The sequence below is a fragment of the Megascapheus bottae genome, chromosome 16 (genome assembly GCF_031878675.1).
Source record: "Megascapheus bottae isolate mThoBot1 chromosome 16, mThoBot2.hap1, whole genome shotgun sequence".
In the NCBI taxonomy this organism is placed as follows: Eukaryota; Metazoa; Chordata; class Mammalia; order Rodentia; family Geomyidae; genus Megascapheus; species Megascapheus bottae.
This window is the reverse complement of record NC_143524.1, coordinates 25,531,555-25,554,925: the sequence shown is the minus strand read 5'-3', so window position 1 is coordinate 25,554,925 and position 23,371 is coordinate 25,531,555. Positions and strand designations below refer to the sequence as shown.

Sequence of the window (23,371 nt, the reverse complement as noted above, 5' to 3'; positions counted from 1 at the left end):
TCAGGAATTTTCTCACAGAAATTAAGAATATACTCGCACACTTTAAAATATCTTAAAGATAGAATATATTCAAGACATATGATTTAATATATGTAGAGCTTGTGTAACAAGTACAACAATCAAATTAATAAATTCATCACCAACTATGCTCTGTGCTACACTTTAGATCTCATGAACTTATAACCTGAAGTCTGTATGTTTGGTTAACATTGTCCCATCTCCCCCATTCCCCAGCTCCTACTAAGCACTTTTCCCTTTTCATAGAAATCTCCAGCTTAGTGCATTTTAAGTGAATGTTGAACTATAACTTTTAATTTTCCTTGCACTTGTCACATTTCACCCAATAGCTGTCCTTAGCAAGTATGTTTGGGCCAGCATAACAATACTAATGATAATGAACAATGATAATCATTGAGTCACTGGGGTATGTGTCAGGCACTAGGATAAACATCTGACTTTCATCACCTCATTCAATCTTCATAATAATCATGTAATGGTGTTATTTAGTGTTGTCACTTTGCAAATGTAGGAATATAACCTTATAGTAATTTTTTTCAAGGTCACAGAAAATTAAGTAGAGAGCCAGAAAATGGATCCAAGTCCTAATAAAAAGCCCATATTCTTCACAACTCTGCTTTGCTAGAATCAGAAGAGAATGTTTCCAGTGTGGTGAGGGATGTAGAGTTATTACTTAAATACACACTCAAATGTGAATTTGGTTCTCATTCCAGATACATTTTTTTAAGGACTGGAAATTATCAATTATAGCTTCATGTCAATTTCTCTTAAAATAGCACTTCTACTGTTTTACAATCTAGGGAAGAATGACAGCTAGTTTTCAAAGAATCAGCCACATAACTGTAATTTTATTATTTACCATAAGTTGATCAGTGAGAAAAGACACTTGTAAAATGAAAACTCTGAATTGAAACCTCATTATACAACGACTTAATAGTAGTAATAAATAAGTTAAAAAGCAACAAAGTAGAAACTTTACGGACTAGTAAACACACTTGGCCAATAATGTAAGAAATGAATTACCATTAAAAGGCCGACCATCTGTTCAACTAAAACCTGTGGAGTGTTTTATTAATGTACTGTTCAATTGTTTCATGGTTTAAAGCCTGCACTATATGTATGTAACAAAGACTAGTTCTGGTTAAACAATCCTTGCGCATATAATAATAATAATAATAATAATAATAATAATAAAAATAAAGCATCGACAGCCAGGCTTGGCTTAGCGTTTAACTGAGAGGTTAAGGAGTTCTAAAGGAATGTCTTGCAGAAACTAGCAGCAGCCCAGTAGGACGGACACTTCAGCACCCAGAGTGAAGCAGGGTACTTATCTTGGATCCTCAGCAACCTCATTAGGCCGCCCAGAGTTCGGGTTTGCTTCGATGCTGCTATTATTTGGAGTTCCAGACGGGTACCCTCACAGCCTGGCCAGACGAAATCAATAAATAAACCAACGAACACAAAACCTTGCCGTGGCGACAAGGGAAGTTTCTCCATCTGACAGTCAGTAAAAGCCCCGGAGTCCACGCACTCGGTCCGCAAAGGATTCCCAGACTGGAATCCGGAAAGAACGGGGCACGCAGGCGCGCACACGAGCACACACACACACACACACACACACACGCACTACCAGGCGCGGGGCAGTTAAAAGACCCCGGTCCACACCCGGGAAGGGAGCCAGGGGACCCTTTAAAGTTTAAAGTAACTCCCGACTTCCTTCCTCCTCAGACTGGAAAGCCGGAGATCCCTCCCTCCCCGGCCCGCAGACCCTCGCCGCCACCCAGGCAGCCCCGCCGCTTCCCCCCGAGCCCCCCTCCCGTGTTTGTCAACAAGCCCCTCGGGAGCCCCCTTCCAGATCTGCGGCCGCCACACTCTCCGCTGCCTGCACACAAGCGTCCCACACACCACAATCCCGCTTCTCCCTCACCTCAAGGCCCAGCCGGAGTGGGCGCCACAACTTCAATTCAAGGCCGGGTGTCCCGGCGCTCCAAAGTCAGCCACCAAGATTCAAAACCAAGCCAGCTCCTTCTGGGCCTGCTCTGATTGGCTACTGTCCTCGTGACGTCACCACGCTTGACGTTGCAAACGGCGCGCTGTAGTTTGGCGCCAGCGGTTTCGCGGCAGGCCCGGGAGTGGGAAGTGGCTGGGTCGGGGCGTCGCTGTGACAACGCCGTTGCGCGCACATTTCCGGAGGCGGTGGCTCAGGTGGGCGGGGCTAGACCGGAGGTGCAGGTGGGAGGCTGCCACCTGGAATCATCTGTAAGCCAACAGACCTGGGGGTGCAGGGATTGGATTCAGGGTTCAGGGTGTGAGTGACACGGGAGGTGGAAGGTGCACCCTGCTAGCAGGAGGGGCGGATCCTGCCTGGCGTGGATGAATGGGTTCTGGATGTTTATTATTTATTTTTCCTTTTCCTTGTCACCTCAGGAAAACCTCTAAGACCTAGGTATTAAGCTCTGAAAGATATGGGGCCTCTTCAGTGAATTGGGGTGCTGCACTTGTCAGGTCTCCTAGGCCTGTTTCCATTAGCGTTGTGAAACGATGTAGTATTTCATGGCTTTTTACATTTTCTGAAGATGGTATGACAGAACAAATTTATTTAAAGGTTCTGGCCGACTTTGTTATTGTATAGTCTAGATTGTACCCGTTAGTGGAGGATGCGTACCCCATAGAGAGAAAATTATCAGGTAGGAAAGTGGGGAATACTCTTGCTGAGATATCTCATCTTCATATTTTAACTTTTGTGGTGGTAGGATCCAATTTAGGGCCTTGTACATGCTAGAAAAACTGTTTACAGAGTGACATTCTGTCACCCCACTGGATAAAATCAGTATTGTGATTTGAATTTCATTCTTCTTTATATAACTGTTGTACTGTTGTATTCATTCATTCAGCTAATATTGATTCTAGATTTTAGAGACACAAAGGAGACAATAGTCAAAATCTACTCTCTAGGAGTTTATATTCTGTATTTTTTTTTGGCCAGTCCTGGGATTGAACTCAGGGCCTTAACACTGCCCTTGGACTTTCAAGGCTAGAGCTCTACCACTTGAGCTTCAGCACCACTTCAGGCTTTTTCTCTATATATTGTGGTAGCGAGGAATCGATCCCTGGTCTTCGTGAATGCTAACTAGGCAAGCACTCTACCACTAGGCCAAACTCCCAGCCCAATTTAGGAGTTTATATTCTTACAATTCATTATCAGGTATACAGTATAAATAATAGGTAACAGTGCAGAATATTTATACATGAAACAAGGTGTTGAAAAACCAACACCTTATTCCGACTGAAGAAAGTCAGGAGCACTATCTATGATATCTAATTGTTTGAGTAGGGGGATAGATAATAAGTATATCTTATTATATCTGGTAGAATTATATTTCTTTTAGCTAGGTGATGATGGGTTTAATAAATTTAGAAGCCTTTTCATTTTTATTTCAAGTATATCCTGATGTTCTAATACCTTAGCTTGGTTTTTTGGGCATTTTTTTTCTTAAGTCTTTGATGTATCTCAGTTAATTCTCAAAACATCTCAAGGTATGTGGAAATTATCTTTAATTAACAGAGACAAAACAAGTTCCAGAAAAGTTCTAAGGGAAAATATTTATCTTGAATCATACAAATAGGCCAATTCAGAATTCAGCTTTTTGCCTTTGAAATACTAATGACTAAATGACCTACACTGCTATTTAATCTATCTCAACATGTGCATATTTTGCCACTTAGCTTTAAAATTGCACTGGAAAGTGAACATGAAAATAGAACTAGTTAAAACTTACTCTTTTATTGAAATTCACAGGATTCGTCATTTTTAACTAATCTAAGCATTTCTGTTTTATGTTCAGCACTACATTCACCATACAGCATTGTTGAGATTATGAGATTCATTTTCTCGAGATAGTCACAAAGATTACTATAGCAGGACAGTGAGAAGGTGTGACCGGATAAGAGAATATTGTATCTTGGAATGAAAAAAAAATATCTTTGGACATACGTAGAGTCAAAAAGTCCCATCTGTTGTTAGAAATTAGGGTACTCAACAACTGTTGTTAGTAAACACACCAATGTAACCTATTTTCATGGGGAAGAGTAGGGGAGACATGAAAAGTTTATATTTTTTATGGTATAGGAAGGTTTTTAATAGACATTAGGAATTAGATATAATTATTGATTCCGGTCCTATACTGACTATTAAAAAACAAATTCAGAAAAATCTTCACTTGGCTTAGACTAGAAAACAAATGTTATTTGTAATTATTTCTTAGACTACTTGAATATATTTGCCCCTATTACACTTCCAAACCAAGAATATCACTTTCATTTCTTTATGATTATTCCGTGAATATATAACAAGATTTTCTTTTGCCAGTCCTGGGGTTTGAACTCAAGGGTCCAGGGCACTGTCCTCAGCTCCACTTCTGGCTTGAAAAGTTATACTTTTAAGTTGCTTCGGGGAAAACAACAACAACAACAACAACAAAGTAAAAGTGAAATTTTCACCTGACACTGGTGAGGTCCTCTTTCTTTCCCTCCAGGAGGCTCCCTGAGAAACTCCAGCTTCTGGCGCAGCGGAACGAAAGGAGGACGGGCGTCAGTTGCAGGGCCGGACAGAGGGGCCGCTCCGTCCGTCCTTCCCAGGTTCCCCCAGGGCGGCCTGCCTGCGACCTAGCCCAAGTAGGGCCCAGTGGTTCCACGAAACCCAGGGGGGGTCATCGCTGGCCCCAGTTGGAGGCCGACTGAAAAATCTTCGTGCCTCAGGTGAGGAGAAGGTGGCCAAGTTTCGGGTGCTCCAGGGGGTAGCCGGATCCCCCCACCCCCAGCCCCAGCAGAGGAAATCGGTGCTCCTCCCTTCCACACTCCCTCCACCTGGACTCCCAAGTTTTTTCCAGCTTGCTCCTTCCTTCCTTCCTTCCTTCCTTCCTTCCTTCCTTCCTTCCTTCCTTCCTTCCTTCCTTCCTTCCTTCCTTCCTTCCTTCTTTCCTTCTTTCCTTCCTCCCTCCCTCCCTCCATCCCTGCCTCCCTCCCTTCTTTCCTCCTCTTCCTCCTCCTCCTCTTCCTCCTCCTCCTTCTCTTTTTTAAAATTACTCGTCCCAGCATAACTCCTAGGCAAAAGAGTGCATTCTTCTTTCTTTAGAACTTCTTTCACTTTCTTTGTGTGTGGACTCCCATCTTTCATTTAGGACACTTTTTTTTTTTCCTTTTTGAACTCCCAACTATTACATTTGCAATGTAACTTAATGTCATGGAATTTCTCTACATGGGGGGAAACTATCTGCAAGAATTCTGATGAGCACTTTTGAGGAAGAAGCAGTCTTAACAAGCATTAAGGACCTTCCTGTTTCCCAAATCTTGTGGTCTTTCCAAGTGAGTTTTTGTTGATAAGACTGAAGTTCACTGAGTTACATCTGCTCTAGGGACCAGATTTTTTTTTTTTGTCTTGTCCTAAAACTAGAAGGAACTTAACCTTAAATAATTTAAAGTGTCTAGCCCTTAGAGGATTGCCAGGAGGGCTTTGGGTTGTCTGGGGAGACCCAGAAGGAACACCCTAAATGAATCTTTCCTCTTAGAATTTTTAAAAAATTGTATTTTATTGTAAGGGTAATTTATAGAGGGGTTACAGTTACATTCGTCAGGTAATGTGTACATTCCTTCTTGAACATGGATACCCCTTCCCATGTTTTTCTCCCACTTTCCCTTCCCCATCCCCTCCCAATGATTTATTTTCCCACTTCCTTAATTCATGAGATACGGCATATACACAGTCAGCACAAAGAGCAATTAAGTTACATCAATATATTAAATAGTTCCAGTGATTTATGTTTCAAGGAAGACTAAGATTTCAGGATTTGAAGACTATTTGTTGTTAAAGGTATAGCTCTGTCACTGTCCAGTTGTGTGATTTTTGTCAAGTTATTTAACTTCTTTGTTTTCCTCACGTGTAAAATAGGGTAAAACAACATGTTAAAGATTGAATGATTCAAGCATGGTAAGGTGGCTCAAGCCTGTAATCCTAGCTACTCAGGAGGCTGAGATCTGAGAATCATGGTTCAGAGCTAGCCTGGGCACTAAAAAGTCTGAGACTCTTATCTTCACTTAACCACTAGAAAACTAGAAGTGGCACTGTGGCTCAAGGGGTAAGGCAGGAGCCATGAGCTGAAATGTTCAGGGACAACGTCCAGACCTAGAGTTCAAGTCCCAGGATTGACAAAAAAAAAGATTGAGTGACTCAGAACTGCTTATAGTAGCAAACAGTTCTTAAGTATTAAATATTGGCCACTGAAAAATTTAGATGCATTAACCTAAAGGATAGTTGGATATGTGGAAATCTTTGTGGAAAATCTTTATGGAAAGTTGAGGCATAAATAACAATTTGGCTAATTCATTGCTACTTACTTAATATCCAGAAGTTTACTAAAGATTTTCTGATCTACTTAAAAAAAAACTTTGTTATTTTGGCAGTGTTGGTGATTGAATTCTCAGAATCTTCTTTTTCTTTTTTTCATATATTTTTATTGTAATTAATAGAAGGGTTACATTATATTCATCAGATAGAAGGTACATTACTTCACAAATATTGATACCTTTTCTCATGTCCTGGTTCCCATTTCCCTCTCCCCCTCCCCCCGGGTCTTGTTTCTTCTAAGTAAGAACTTTATCAACCTATTGGAACATGTCTTCAATTCTATAATTTAATTCACTTGTTTCTTTTCCTAATTATAGTTTTGTTGTGTTAAATTCTGTGGATTGTATGTTTAGCGAAGATGACATCTTTAAGGAAACATCTTGTTCATATTTGTATAGCATACTTGCAGTCAGTTCTAATCTATACATGTTATCAATTCTGTACTTTCTATTGTAAACAAAGGAAGATAGGCTTAAGTAGTGCTTAGGTCTTCAGTGGTTTGAGAGTAAGTGTTTTCTGATGGAGCCAGAGAGGTGAAATTTCTGTAAAAGAGTATTGATGAAATTTTTTTTTCTGGTGTCAGAAGTTTATCTGTCCACTCTTTGTCTTTCTGGAAACACTGAGCATCTAGTTTACATTTTGATTTTGTGGATACAAAGGTTTGGGTCTTATTCTTAAATAACTCATAATTCATGAAGATGGTTTATGAGCTGAATATTGTCTGAGGCAGTATGGAAAACGCATTTTGAAGCCAATTAGATAGTGGACACTGTTTTCAAAGGGTCTTTTGTTAGTATATTTGCACAAGTTTGTTTTCCCTTACAAGTTTGTAAGAATTATAAACTGCAGAAGAAAATAAGGAATTATAAGAAACTGAAGAAATGTACTTTTTTTTTTGATAATGGGGCTTCAACTCTGGGCCTGGGACTGTTCCTTAGCTCTTCAGCTGAAGGGTAGTTCTCTACCATTTGAACCAGAGTGCCACTTCTGGTTTTCTGGTTGTTATTTGGAGATAAGAGTCTCACAGACTTTTGTGCTTTGGCTGGCTTTGAAACAATCCTCAAATATTAGCCTCTTGAATACCTAGGATTACATGTGGCAGCCACTGGCACCAGGCCAATCCTGGCCTTCAGCTCAGGGCCTGAGCACTGTCCTTGGACTTTCTCAAGGCTAGAGCTGTACCACTTGAGCCACAGCTCCACTTCCAGCTTTTTCTATGTATGTGGTACCTTGGAATCGAACCCAGGTCTTTGTGCATGATAGACAAACACTCTACCAGTAGGCCAAACTTCCGGCCTACATAAATCATTTTTTTGTGTACATGTTCACTTCAGATAATGGGTAATTTAGGTTAAATTGAAAATGAAAAATTAGCATTATAAAAAAAATTGAGCAGAAAAATTTACAATAAAAGACTGTCTGAACATAAGCTCGGGAAGTTATAATCCCCTTAGTCATCTAAATAGCTTTTCAAATAAATTATTTTAAGTCATTGAAGGTACCCTTTAGAATGAAGTAAAATTAAAAAGCATAAATGAAAATGATGAATGAATAATGAATTTTCATATCCCTGATGGTTAAAATGTTAATGGTGTTAGCATTTATGAGGCTACCTTCAAAATTATGTTATCATTATACGTTTTCATAGGTACTTTGTTTAACTTGAGGAAGTAAGTCATCTTGTTCAGATGATACTATTTGATATATTAAGTGTTTTATATTAATTTGCTCCCAAATGTTATAACATCTATTTAAAACTCCAACAAAACTCATATTTTAATTTTCTTTTCTAGATTTATTGGCCTACACCATGCTTCGATACTCATATTTTTGTAGGATAGTTAAAGAGTTTTTTCCATATTCTTTGGAATCTGGCATACGTAATTTAGGTGTCTGGCAGAAGAAGATACATACTACAGCAAAAAGATATGAACATGAAGCTCAGGAATCAACAGATGAAACTAAAGCTCAGGAGTTAGACAGATCTCAAGACTGTGATTCTAAAGTCATGGATAACTTACATATTCCCGTAATGGTGAATGAAGTTATTCATTGTTTGGCACCACAGAAAGGACAGGTGAGTCGATTTGCTTTTTATTTCTTAGAAATAACTTTTGCTATTTTTTTGTTTCTTTTTTTGTCAGTCATGGGGCTTGAACTCTTAGGCCTGGGTGTTGTCCCTGAGCTCTTCAGCTCAAGACTACTGTCCTCCCCTTAAGCCACAACACCACTTCCAGTTTTCTAGTGGTTAATTGGAGATAAGAATCTCAAGGACTTAAGAGTCTCACGGCTTTGAACCACATTCTCAGATCTCAGCCTCCTCAATAGGATTACAGGTATGAGCTACCAAGCCCCAGCTAAGTTTTGCCTTTCTGATAGTCACCATTTTAAAGTAGTGGTTTGTATCATACTGACATTTTATAGTCATCACTACTGTCTAATTCGTGAACATTTCCTTCTCCCTTGTAAGAAACCTCATTCCCTTTGGCATTGATAATCAGTCCCCTTTAATTTCCTTTCCTCAGTGCCTGATAAACAACAGGCTATTTTTCTTTACTCTTCGTGGAGTTCCTATTTCAGGACATTTTATATAAATGCTTTCATATAATTTGTGGGCCATTGCCTCTTATTTCTTTAACATGTTTTCAAGGCTATGTATGTTGTAGCATAAATGTACTTTGCTCACCCCTACTGTCCCACGTATTTTTGTAGTGTCTAGGGTCAAACTCAAGTCCTTAGGCATCTTAGGCAACTATTCTGCCACTGGGTTCTGCTTCGCCTCCATTTTTACTTTGCTGTTATTTATGGCTGAAGTCTTTTTGTATGGTTATACTACATTGTATATATCTACTTTCATTTAATGAACATTTATGTGTTTAAACATGTTCTGACTGTTGTGAATGTGCAAGGTTTTTTTTTTTTTTTCTTTTCCAGACCTGGGGCTTGAACTTAGGGCCTGAGCACTGTGTTTGGGCTTTTCCTTAATGCTAGTGCTCTACCACTTGAGCCACAGCACCACTTCCTGCTTTTCTGTGTATGTGGTACCAAGGAATTGAACCTGCATCTTCTTGAACGCTAGGCAAGCGCTCTACCACTAGGCCAAAATCCTGGCTTGTGAATGTGCAAGTTTTAAATGTACATGTTTTTAAAATTTTCTTGGGTATATAGTTGTGTATGTGTTGTTTCATGGTTAATTTATTTGGGTGATTCTGGCAAATTATTTGCTATAATTGATTCATTTTGTTAAATCATTGTAGTTTGAAGAAAAATTTAAACTAGCTAAGAAGTTAGGTTATGAAAACTGAATCCTAGTATAGTTTCTTGAAAATTTTATAATCTTTTCAGGAATAACTGGATACCAAGGCATGAATCTAAATTTCCGTTTCTTATTTTCTCTTTCCTAGTTTTCCAGTAACTTACTGTATTAGTCATGAATCTCAAGAGACATAAAACTAACTCTTCCCCCCCATGTGCGTGCGTGCGTGCGTGTGTGTGTGTGTGTGTGTGTGTGTAGGTTTTCAGTAACTATAATAAAATACCTGAGTATGAATAACTTGTGGTGAGGAAAAGAGGTTTATGTAGCTCATTTTGGAAGGCAGAAAGCCAAATGGTGTGCTAGCCAGCTATACTGAAGTTAGTCTTGGGAATATATCATGGTGTTTGGCATCATGGAGGCCGCACATGTGAAAGAGAGAAATCATAATGTAAAAAGTAAGAACAGAAAGGACACTCTTGTTCTTTTTTTAGCAACTGTCTTACAAGAACTATACGAGATTCTTCTGAGAGCAGCACACTTATTCCAAATGATCTTATTACTTCCTACTAAGCTCTACCTCTTGAAAGTCCACCAACCTCTCAACATTGTGACACTTGGTTTTCAACATGTGTACACAAACTACTTTAGAAGATATTACATCATCCCCCCCACCCCTGTACACACACATCTAAGACCTCTATTGTATATTTGAAATTATGGATAGTATAGGGTCTTATATAAACTAATTATAACATTCAATTCAACTCAGGGCTTGGGCACTGTCCTTTAGCCTTCTCAAGGTTAGCACTCTAACACTTGAGCCTCAGTACCACTTCTAGCTTTTTCTGTGTTTATGGTACCAAGGAATTGAACCCAGTGTTTCATACATGCTAGGCAAGCACTCTACCACTATGTCAAACTCCCTGTCAGGAAAACAAAGTTTTTAAAGGGAATAAATTGTCAATAAAATGAAAGTTAAAGTAAGTATATTAAAATTTTAAAGTGCTTACTTTACATAAGGAAAGTATATCAGTTAAATTTTCTTGATTGTCATATGGCACTGAAACAAATGCCTGTAATACAGCACTCAAGTTAGTGTGTTTTTATCTTAAAAGCGAAGTAAGAACAAAAGGACTTGAGACATAACTGAAGTGGTAGAGTCTTTGCATAGCATGAATGTGAATTCAGTTCCTAGTACTATGGCCAAAGGACAAAAATTAAAACAAACACTTGAAACCTAAGTATAGGAAAAAATTTAGGTGATCCTGAATTTGACACTGAGTTTTTTGTTAAACCAGTAATGAGACTTGCACTCAGGATCTCAAGTAGCACTTAGCTTTTAGCCCTGGATGACTTACAACTTGAAACACACACCTCCACTTCTAGCTTTTGGCTGGCTATTTGGAGGTAAGAATCTCATACATTTCTGTGGCTGTGTTGGCTCCAGACCATGATTCTCAAACTCCAGCCTCTGCAGTAACAAGGATTAAAGACACGAGCTACCAGCATTTGGCTGGTCATTTCCTTCTTACATACAACATCGATATATGTTCTTAGTTAAAATAAAAAAAATGTTCTATGAATTCTACACCATGAATGACATTGCCAAGAAAATGAAAAGACATGGAACAAACTGGGCGAAAATATTTGCAAGAAAACCATATAATAAAGGATCTCTTATTGAAACAAAATATGAAAAAACACTGTTAAAACTCATAATTATGACCAATCTATAAATAAACCACAGATTTCACTAGATATATCATTAAAGAAGATATATAGATAGAAAAATGTACTTAGGTTTCAGGTGTTTGTTTTAATTTTTGTCCTTTGGCCATAGTACTAGGAACTGAACTCATAGTCATGCTGTGCAAAGACTCTACCACTTCAGTTCTGTTCCAACTCCTTTTGTTTTTACTTCCCCTTATGGTTAATCTCATGTGGTTACTGTATCTGACTTTGTTATTGGATGTATTGTATATCCATTTACTTGTTTATTTGAAGTAGGGAAGGGAAGGGGGGAAAAAGATGATTGGGAGGGTATAGGGAAGGGAAAGGGGAGCAAAAACATGAGAAGGGGTATCAATGTTCGAGAAGTAATGTACCCATTACCAAATGAATATAACTCTAACCTCCCTATATATTACTTCAATAATAAAATAAAATTAAAAAAAGAAATGAAGTTATGAAAAGAACCAGGCAAGGATGGCATGTAAATATTATTAAGTGCTGGAAAACAATATGAGGATATATATGTATTCCAAGGTTCCAATTATATGGTATGTTACAAAAATCAAAACTATACAGAGTTAAAGACAGTGGTTGCCACAGTTTAGGGGAGGAGGAATGAATCAGCAAAGCATAAGGAATATTTAGGTCAGTAATACTGCTGACCTAATGTTTGGTACATAGCATTACAAATGTATCCCACCATATGGAAGGTCAGATCACCAACTTTAATGTAAATCATTATTTTGAGGGTGGTGATAATGTGTCAATAAAAGTTCATCAGTTCTAACAATGGTACCATATTATAGAGGATTTTGGTATTGGAGAAACTATGCATTTATAAGGGCAGAGAGTTTGTGGAAGATATATATATATATATATATATATATATATATATATTCCATTTACGTTTTATCTAAACACAAAATTGCCCTAAAAATAAATCTATTAAAATCATTGCAAAGCATAGCTAAAGCAAGGTACTGTGGTTCACACCTACAATCCTAGCTACTCAGAAGGCTGAGTATCATGGTTCCAAGCCAGCCCAGGAACAAAAATACTTGAGACTCTTATCTCCAGTTAACCTCCAGAAAATGGGAAATGGGGCCTTGTTCAAGGATAGAGCAGAAGCCTTAAGCTCAAGAGCTCAGGGACAGCACCCAGGCCCAGAGCTCAAGACCCATGACCTACACACACACAAAAAAAAGAAGCTAAAGAATAAGTCTTTCCATAGTTAAGAAAAATGATAATCTTACATGTTTAAGAGTCAGACACTGGTCATGCACAGTGGCTCATACCTGTAAGCCTCGCTGCTCATGAGGCTGAGATCTGAGGATCATGGTTCAAAGACAGCAGGGCCCAAAAGTCTCTGAGGCTGTAATTTCTATTTAATCACCGGAAAATGGGAAGTGGTGTTGTGGCTCTAGGGATAGGGTGCTAGCCTTGAGCTGAAGAGCTCAGGGACAGCACCCTGGCCAAGAGTTCAAGCCCCAGGACAAGCAAACAAACAAAAAAACAACAACCCCCCCCCCAAAAACAAGAGTCAGACATCAGACATATGAAGTAATTTTTCAATTTCTTTTAGAACCATTTCAGTAAATAGAGATATGTCTAAGAAAATAGGAGCCCGTTTTATACACGATGTCTAGAAAAAAACAAGTGAGGCTTTTATCTTCACAAAGCAAATTCATGTGCGTCATCCTTGATACTGGTTGCTGTGTATTTAGGTCAGGGTTAGACCCTGATCAATTGTCTACTCATAGCTACCGCAAGAGACTAGGTCCAGTAGTTCTGCCTTTTCCCTTTGTTCTTCTAAATCTCATATTGTTTGTGTGAAGAGTGGTAGGAAGTGTGCCTTAACCTTTTGAAGTTTCATAACATTTTATTTTCCTTTATTCCATCTTTTCTCATAAAAAAATTACTGATTTGTAAGTAGCATACCTAAGACTTTCCTTTTTTTAATAATGAACAAAGTAACTCACCTTTTAATGTTTTGTGCATCTCTTTTTTCTTATTTGATTGGGTGTTAGTATTTGCTTAGGTGAAAAAAATGCCACTTACTAGTTTTTAATTAGTCAGGTTTGTTTTAGAAAGTATGCTGATTTTCATAGCTACTTCTCTTCTTCTGAACTGCTTGTATGGCTCATTTAGTATTTAATCATTATCTCATTGCCTACTAAAGTGGGCAAGTTATCTTTGTCTTATTTTTTTACTGTCTCCAATATGGCATTTGCATTTATTTATTTGATTTGCTACTTGTTCTTTGGGCTATATCCAAGGACTGTATCTGTTTTAAGGCAATGTCTACTTCTTTCAGCACGCATTTCTTTTTTCTTCCTAGAAAGCAAAAAATATGATACTAAATACATAGGTGCAAAGGATATTTCACTAGATGTCAATTTAGTTCCAGAAGAGTACTTTCAATGATTATAATATAGTTTTGTATAAGATTTTACTGTTGTATGAAATTTTTATTAATGCAAAGAAGTTTTATATATTATTGCTTGTGCTTTTATTCATAGTAATTTCAGTTTTTTTTCAACAAAACATTGTGTCAACTATAAGAGAGAAAGTATCTCTAGATTTTGTGTTTTCTGGAAACTGTATAGTAATTAGTAACATTAGTTATATTTAAATGTTTTAGCTAACGATCTTGTTAAATTATATACTTTTTTTACTCTGCCTTAGGTATTTGTTCTTAAATTCTATTGGTCAGCCAAAAAGATTTTCAGGGCCTAAATCAGTTGCTTAATCACCAAAGATAGCCAAGGCCTAAAGTAGGTCATTAGCTTCTTGAACACTTGGGGATATACCATTGTTGTGTTGTGTCATTTGAAGTAGATGCAGTTTTTTTTTCCCTCTTTAACTGTCTTAGCCTCTTTGGGAGAGTCTAGATTCACCATACTGGTTAGCCCAGTAGTTTTTTTTTTTCCCCATCTTGAGGCTTGAACTCTGGGCCTGGGAGCCATCCCTGGGCCTCAGTGCTGTCCCCGAACTCTTCAGCCCAAGGCTACAGCCATACTCCTTGACCCAGTGCCACTTGTGGTTTTCTTATGATTAATTGAAGATAAGAGTCTCATGGATTTTATTACTGCCAGGCTGCCTTTGGGCCACAATATTCAGATCTGAGCCTCCTGAGTAGTTTTGATTATAGGCGTGAGCCACTGTGCCTGGCTCATTTTCTTTTTTTACAGCACTGGGGAATCTGGAGAATTTTTAGATAAGGAGTAACCTCAATAAATTTTCATGTTTTATAGGCTATTCAAGTGGCAGATGGTGGAATTGTTTGTTATAGAAATGTTTGCATTGAAGAAATTATCTCAACCAAAACAGTACTAATTAGTGTTTTGAACGACAGAGTTAAAAAAAAATCAGCAAACAAAAATCAGAAAACAACCATAAATTTATGTGAACAAAATTTGGATAAGAAAAGGAGGGACATGGATGGCAGCTTGTCAAAGAATGGTTATGTATGTACATCTGTGTAGATGTCTGTATATACATAAGGAGAGATTTACCTTTAAAAAGGTACATCAAGGCAGAGTGAAAGCCTAAAACTACAAGAGAGGGTATGCTTGAATGAGAAAAGTCAAACATTCGTGATGCAAAGCCACAGGAATAGAAAATTGATTTTTAGTTTTCAAAGTTGTTTCCTTCTCTGGATCTTTAGGTGAGGATGGATGTAATTAAGAATAATTTTGTAGATGATAGATCAGAAGAATTAAAAAGAATCCAGTGGTTGGGCCTCCATTTTCATGATGAAGTCAAAGGTAATGTGTATAAAGCCCAAAGGTTTTTGAAAAATTATTGAAGCAGATGTTTGAGGAGATAGTTGTACGTTTAGGATAATGATTTTGAATAGGATGAATGTTTTCCTTGAGTAGTATTTATACCAAATGGTTTTTCATGAACAAGATACAATTTGAATATTAATTTGAGATTATGGTTTTGATGGTGAGACTGAAAATTAAAAGTCCAAAGGAATAAAACATTAATACAGAGGAAATGGTTCTTGTGACACTCTTGGGATGCAGCTTGGCTAGGGATTAAAAGACTCCATAAAGGGCTCTTATTCACTGAGAATCCAAGCAGAAATAAGGAGGTTTAGTGTCTACTTGCTACTGGGGAGATGTCAGAGAATTAGAGAGGAAATGATTACTTAGGCAAACACAGAGACAAAATCATGAATGCAGGAATAAGCATTGTACAAGATTTAGATGGAGAATGAAAGAGGAGATTCATTGACTGACTCTGGAACTCCACTGCTGAGCAGAGCAGGTGCATTATCTTTCAGTGTTCAACTTTCAAAGTAGGAATAGTCATTCTTATTATTCTGGGGGTTAATGTTTACCTATAAAGCCTATAAAGTGGTCAGAGTAGTATTGACACATACTCTATATTTTGCTTTGTTATTTTTATTATGAAACCAAGAATGAAGGAAAAAAGCAACCAGTATAGCTGGCAACAGTTACTAAGAGGGAAAATGGGAACATAAGCTGTGCTCACAAGCAGGACTGGAGGATTTGTTGTTAAGAGTACAATGTTTGAGTAAAAAATTTCAGAATTCAAAGAGCTTAAGCTAATTAAATGGTCTAGCAGCTTACTGTGAGTGGTAAAGTTTATTAGATTTGAGTTGAACATATTGTTTGGTTTGGACATTGTGTCAGGTTGCTATTTGTGAACAGAATGAACTTCCGCATTTGTAAGTGTGGAAAGTATGTTTATTGACCACTTAAATATGACAAGTAACATTGCTTAATTTTACTTCAATTTCTGAAGTGGAGTATACTCTTGGTAAACATTTTATTAATTTATAAAGTAGCTGTATTTATAGACAATTCAATGCATTTTAAATATCATAAAAAAGAACTTTCTGGCGGCGGGAGTTTGGCCTAGTGGTAGAGTGCTTGCCTAGCATGCACGAAGACCCAGGTTCAATTCCTCGGTACCACATACATAGAAAAAGTCAGAAGTGGTGCTGTGGCTCAAGTGGTAGAGCATTAGCCTTGAGGAAAGCCCAAGGACAGTGCTCATGCCCTGAGTTCAAGCCCAGGACTGACAAAAAAAAAAAAAGAACTTTCTGCAAATACAAATACTACATGTATTAATTCCTATGTAGACTAGAAGATTTTATGCCATAGAGAATACGATTATGGTCACTAAAGGTTAGGAAGAGAGAGGAAATGGTGTATAGAAAATAGCAGTTAGATAGAAAAAATAAGTTCTAATCACAGTAGTAGAACAATAATTTACAACAAATTATTATACATTTTATAAACAGATAAAAGGAGCTCATAGATTTCTGACTCAAGGAAGAAATGTTGTGGTAGAATGTTAATTACCCTGACCTGATCATTATATATTATATACATGTATTGAATTATCACCATAACCCATAAATATGTTTAACTATTACAGGTCAATTTATAAAAAGTATTACATGTTATAAATGAAATTTGACTTTAGACTTGTTTATTCTCATTCCCCCCTTCATAAGTACTAGTACTCTACAACTTGATTCACAGCACCACTTCCAATTTCGTGTTTATTTGGTCCTGAGGAATTGAACCCAGGGCTTCATGCATGCTAGGCAAACACTCTACCGCCAAGCCACATTCTCAGCCTCCTGCCCCACACCTTCTTTTAAATAGCGCTCTGCTATGCATTTGAGCTTAGTAGGATATCTGTTGTTCCTCTATCTCATCTGTGAAGTGCCAGTAGATTCTTTTACTTAAGTATTTCTTCTGTTAAAGTGCAAATACAATTTGAAAATGTTCCCATTGAACATTCTAGAGCTAGGGCAAAAAGTCATGGAACATCATGTGGATTAGACCTGTGAAGAAAGATTCTGCTTTGCAACGTGACCATGCATGATTGGGATGGGAAGCGGAAGATCGTCTCTTGGCCAGCAAATCAAGTAGATCCTGGCATTAAAATTCTTTGGGTGTGAGACAGTAAAATTTCTTTTTATACCTGCATTCAGTTTATATTATCTCTTCCCCTACGGTATGCCTATTTTTGTTACACCTGGTAGTTCTTGACTGTAGTACTTGGTAGCCCAAGTGAGAATTCTTAATTGGATTTGCTAAATTGTATAATTTAAGCAGAGTTTTATTTATCTATTTTCATACACAGGTACAAATGCTTTAATTTTCTCATGAATGTGTCAATTTTTCTGTTTTGATTTTCGTAGATAAATAAGTTACATAAAAATGTAATTGCCCGCCTGCCTCCCTCCCTCCCTCCCTTCCTCCTTTTCCTTTTCTTTTTGCTTCCTTCTTTTTGTTCCTCTATTTTAGTTTCAACTCAGATCCTCATGACTTGTGCACTACCATTTGAGCCATGCTTGACTCTGATGTTGTGCTGCTTAGTTAAAGATAAAATCTCTCACATTTTTTTCTTGTAATTTTTTCTTGTAATTAATAGAAGGGTTACATTATATTCACCAGACAGAAGGTGCATTACTTCACATACATTGATACCCTTTCTCATGTCTTGGTCCCCATTTCTCTCCCCCCACCCCTGCCCCTCATCTTGTTTTCCTTCCTTCCCTATCCGACTTCAAATACGCATATATACAATATATCAGATAAGCAGGTGAAATACTGTAACAATATGAGATAGCCAAGGGACAGCAAAAGAGATGAGTGATAACATAGTACATTAAGGACAACAGTCATTCATTATATGGCTTTTGTTTCTATATCCTGGAGGTCCTTTCATTTAGCATCATTCTGTATTGCCTTATGTATCTAGGTTTTTTTTCTATTGTAAATTTCTGCTACGAGGGCCCAAGGTTTCTACTGATTATGACAAATGAGGGGAACCATTGAGCCTATGTTCCTTTGAATCTGACTTACTTCACTTAATATGATTTTTTCTAAGTCTTTCCATTTCCTAACAAATGGGGCGATGTTGTTCTTTCTGACAACAGCATAGAATTCCATTGTGTATAAATACCATATCTTGTTGATCCACTCATCTAACTGAGGGTTATCTTGGTTGTTTCCATATCTTTGCTATGGTAAATAGTGCTGCAATGAACATCTTTGTGCTAGTGGATTTAGTATGTCTTTGTTTCTGGATGATTGGGTAAATGCCAAGTAGTGGAATTGCTGGGTCATAGGGGAGTTCTATGTTTAGTCTTTTGAGGAACTGCCATACTGCTTTCCATAGTGGTTGAATGAGTTTGCACTCCCACCAACAGTGTAGTAGTGATCCCTCCTGGCCACATCCCCTCCAGCATCTGTTATTATTAGATTTCTTGATCCTGGCCATTCTAACTGGAGTGAGGTGGAATCTTAGAGTTGTTTTGATTCTCATTTCTTTTATGGCCAGAGATGTTGAGTATTTCTTCATGTGTCTATAGGCCATTCTTATTTTTTCTTCAGAAAATACTGTCTTTAAGTCTTTGGCCCATCTTTTAATGGGATGGTTGTTTCTTTGGAGATTAGTTTTGGATTGATTCAATTTTTTGAGCTGTTGAGGCAACAGTCAAGAAGGCAACTCCTTTTGCAATAGCCTCAAAGGAAATAAAATACCTAGGAATTAACTTAACTAAGAATGTAAAGGACCTTTTTGATAAAAATTTAAAACCCTGCAAAAGGAAATTAAAGCAGAACCGAGGAAATGGAAAACCTCCCATGCTCCTGGATTGGAAGAATTAACATCGTAAAAATGGCAATCTTGCCAAGGGCTACTACAAAGTCAGTGCAATATCCATCAATATCCCAATGTCATTCTTTAAATAAATAGAAGAGACAATCCAAAATTTCATATGGAATAATAAAAGACCCTGTTATAGCGAAAACACTTCTTAGCAGAAATAACAACACAGGAGGAATTTCAATACCAAACTTTAGACTCTATTACAAAGCTATAGTGACCAAAACAGCTTGGTACTGGCACTAGAACACGCCTGAAGACCAATGGAATAGAACTGAGGACCCAGATATTAAACCACAGACCTATGACCAACTAATTTTTGGTAAGGGAGCAAAAAAAAAAAAAATAGAGTGGAAAAAAGACACCCTCTTCAACAAGTGGTGCTGGCAGAACTGGTTAAGCATCTGCAGAAAACTAAAGCTGGATCCTTCTTCGTCATCCTGTACCAGAATTAACTCCAAATGGATCAAAGACCTGGAGGTAAAAGCAGATACACTGAAAACTTTAGAAGAAGGAGTAGGAGATACACTAGGTATTCTTGGCACAGGTCTAAACTTTCTTAATAAGGACCAAGAAACAGAACAAATTAGAGAAAGTGGATAAGTGGGACTGCATTAAATTGCAGAACTTCTGTATGGCAAAGGACATAGCTAGCAAATTAACTACAAAGCCTACAGAGTGGGAGAATATCTTCACTAACCATACAACAGACAAAGGCCTCATATCTAAAATATATCAACAGCTCAAAAAATTGAATTACAGTTTTTCTTTCTAGGCAAACTTGAAACCTACACCCTCATATGCCAATCCTCTTGAATAGCAAAGACTATAATTGTGGGCCAAGGGGACCTGTATAATTACTGCATTTCTGTGTTTGTTCGTAATCACATACAAGTACAGTCCATACTGATGGTCATGGCAATTTCACCTTTATGAACTCATGAACATTTTGTAGAATTATCTTTGCAAATTTTAATGTTTTAGAAGAAATTCTTAAGGTGGTTTATTTCTGATGATCTTATATGGAAATACTTCTTTCAGCACCACTGATGGTATAATATTGAGCCAAGTTGTTATATTTAGATAGTTGCTTTATTTTAAATTGTGTGACTTCTGTAATACGAAACAGTAATTTTGATTTTAAATAAAATATTTAAAATGATAAAGTGATTATCTACCCAGGAAATTAGATAAGATGTAAGGAGGTGTTTTGCTTCATTTGTGAAATATAATCCACACTAAACAGTAGAATTCTTGAAGTTTGTGAAATATGTTTCTTTGCTACTATAGAAATCCCTGAGCTATATCAATTATTATGCTTCTTTGTTCTCACTGCAGAGCAGCCAGAGCTGCAAAAAAAAAAAAAAAAAAAAAAGCAAACTTGATTTTTGCCCTGTAAAGGTCACAGCAACATTGTCTTGAAACAGAGAGCTATAATGGCCACAGAACTGGTTTAAATGGAATTTGTAATTATATCACAATTATAAGCATGGGTGGTATCTCATGACTAAATCACTTTCCTTCCATATTAAATGTGCATAATTTTTACGTGAGAAAAATTATGTTTCACTAAACATAATTTAGTCTTTATGTTAATGTTAATGTCATTTAGTGTTAATGTCATTTAGTCTGTGTTTGAAATGATTAGGAAATAATTTGATCATTTACTTTCTAAAACTCTTGAAAATTAATTGTATTAGTTAATATAATTATATCAGTTAGTTTCAGGTGCTTTTTTTCCTTTTTTAAACTTTTCAGTCCCATGGTCTTAGTCATGCTAGGCAAGTGCTGTAGCGCTGAACTTCATTCTTATACTTTCAGCTGTTTTTAAATTCATCCTGTGGGACATTCTCCCTTGAGATTTCATAAACTATAATTGAACTTATATTCACCCTCCAAATGACTTCTTCAATGATATTTTCTTCAAGATTCATTTTGATGTATCATATATGTTACAAAGTTATTTTGATGCATTATACACTTTTGTTACTTCTCTCATATCATTTTAAGCTTCTAGAAAGATATATGAAAATCAAATTCCAAATCTTTATTTCTTCATTACATTATATCATAATCTATGTTTTATTTGAACTTAGAGTACTCAATTAACACTCATGAGAGTTTGATATGATTGGAAAGTAGCTATATTTTTAATTTTCAACACTAATTTGTTTATTCATTATTTTTTTGGTACTAGGAATTAAAGTCAAGTGATTTTTCTTGGTAGGCAAGAAGTGCGCTACTACTTGAGATACACAACACAGTTATGTGCTTTCAGTTTGTACTTTTTAGATAAGATCTTGAGCGTCTGCTGGGTTAGACCCTCATTTTCTTTTCCTTCTAAATAGTGGGATTACAGGCTTGAATCACCATGCCAATCAGGTTTTTTTTGTTGTTGTTGTTGTTGTTTTTTTTTTTTTGTAACTTAAACTCATGCCTGGGCTGGACGGGAGCTGTGATTCTCCTTTCTGCTTTCTGTGTACTTGTAATTATAGTCATGTACCATTTTTCTTAAAGATGGGTAAGTTTACAGATGTACTAGAATTTTGTTGAATAAGGAATTTAATTATGCTTTGAACTTTGACAAAACAAAAAGTTTTAATAGATGATATTGCAAAGAACTGGTCAGCATGCCAGGAGTTTGGCCTAGTGGTAGAATGCTTGCCTAGCAAGCACAAAGACCTGAGTTCGATTCCTGGGTACCACATGCATAGAAAAAGCCAGAAGTGGTGCTGTGGCTCAAGTGGTAGGGTTCTAGCCTTGAGAAAACCTGAGGATAATGCTCAGACCCTGAGCTAAAGCCCAGGACTGGCCAAAAAAAAAAAAAAAAAAGAATAGGTAATTAGAACACAATCCTAACTAAGGATATTGCTTAAAAGTAACATTGTGTCTGTATGGGGAGAGGAATGGAGAGAAAGTAAATGTGGACAAATGCAGTCACAGTATTCAATATACATATATGAAAATGGAACTAGATGAATTGATGAAAGAGGAGACACTGATCAAGGTGCATTATACTGGTGTGTTCAGTTGAAACTTATCTTTACAAGTAACATAACAAAAAGTAGGTTTAGAGTAATCTAAGGGAAAGACAAAAATTACAACTTAAATACAGAAATTTTGTGACACTTATATTTTAGAGTATTTAGAAAATTTGACTTCAAAATTTCCCTCAGTACAGTTAACCTAGAAATCATGGTTAGAAGATTTAAAGCAGTTTTTGAGTCGTTTTTTTTTTTTTTAATTAAAATGACAAGAACTTCAAACATGATCTTGAGTGTAAGAGTCGTGACTCAGGTACAAGATTTGAAGACAATTTCAGGCTTACTTTAATAGTCACTTTAATAGTGTTTCAGATTAGTCCGTTGGGGAAGTGTATGGGATTAATTTGTTGGGGAAGATTTTAAAAAATCACATCATATAATATGGCTTCAATTATTTCTTTCCTCCTTGTATTCATCTTTTCCATATTGATGTAAAATGAACCCTATAACAGGTAAAATACTACAGAAGTCATAATGTGTAACTACTCAGATAAAATCATAAAATATAGGAGTTGGCTTCTTAGAGCTTCTTCCATGTTTTCTCTGAGATGGGAGATGGCTTACTCTGCAGAAGCCAGCTTCGATAGCATAGCAGCGTAATAGCATATGATAGTTAAGAAGCCCTAACTAGGATCTCATAGGCTGAAACTAAGGTCTTCTAATAGCAGTAGATCGGTGACCCACCTTGAAGATGGGTCTTTCATCCTCAGATAGGCTTTTACCTGAAGGAAGCCTTGGCCAAGACTGATTGCAACCATGTGAGACACTCCTAGCCAGACTTACTTCGTTAAGTTCTGCCATTGAATTCCTGACCCCTAGAAACTTTGAGATAGTATTCCTTGTTTCAGCACCCCGAATTTTAGAGTAATTTATTATGTAATGCAGAAAAGTAACAGACATACACTTAAAAGCAAAATTTCAACAGTAACCACGTCCATAAGAGAAAGATACACACTATTAAAAAAATGGCTAGCAGACTTCTGATTTAGTATGGGTGGTTGGGGAAAGCTTATGAGCTCAGAACAGGAAAATGTGTTCCTAATGGAAAGAGCAGCATGTGAAATGGTCCTGTTGTGAGAAGAAGGCAGGGAATGTATGGCTTAATTGTAGACCTCAATGAAAGCATAGAGATAGTAATTTTACAAAGGAGTTTCATTGTGATATTTCCATATATGGATATAATGTATTTTGCTCATAATCACCTCCAGTATTAATTTCATGTCTTCCCCTTGTCTTTTAAAATAATTTGTAAAATGC

The 23,371-nt window shown here is 37.0% G+C and overlaps 2 protein-coding genes across 6 annotated transcripts in view; one reads left to right on the top strand and one right to left on the bottom strand.

Moving 5' to 3' along the window:
* Kif18a (kinesin family member 18A) overlaps positions 1-4,621 on the bottom strand; it is a 60,425-nt gene extending 55,804 nt beyond the window's left edge. Inside the window, exons 1-2 of one of the 2 annotated variants that reach the window (XM_090347961.1) lie at positions 4,519-4,621; positions 1,946-2,291 (exon numbers count right to left, since the gene is read on the bottom strand). The gene's annotated coding sequence lies outside the window, so the exon portion shown is untranslated. The remainder of the gene's footprint in view (positions 1-1,945; positions 2,292-4,518) is intronic. The other variant, XM_090347962.1, reaches the window with a different exon arrangement.
* The window catches only part of Mettl15 (methyltransferase 15, mitochondrial 12S rRNA N4-cytidine), a 116,156-nt gene continuing 94,921 nt past the window's right edge, over positions 2,137-23,371 (top strand). For 2 of the 4 annotated variants that reach the window (XM_090347963.1, XM_090347966.1), the window contains exons 1-3: positions 2,226-2,277; positions 4,554-4,776; positions 8,215-8,498. In XM_090347963.1, the coding sequence (XP_090204089.1) occupies positions 8,232-8,498 (267 nt within the window). In that variant the 5' untranslated portion in view covers positions 2,226-2,277; positions 4,554-4,776; positions 8,215-8,231. The other 2 variants (XM_090347964.1, XM_090347965.1) reach the window with 2 other exon arrangements.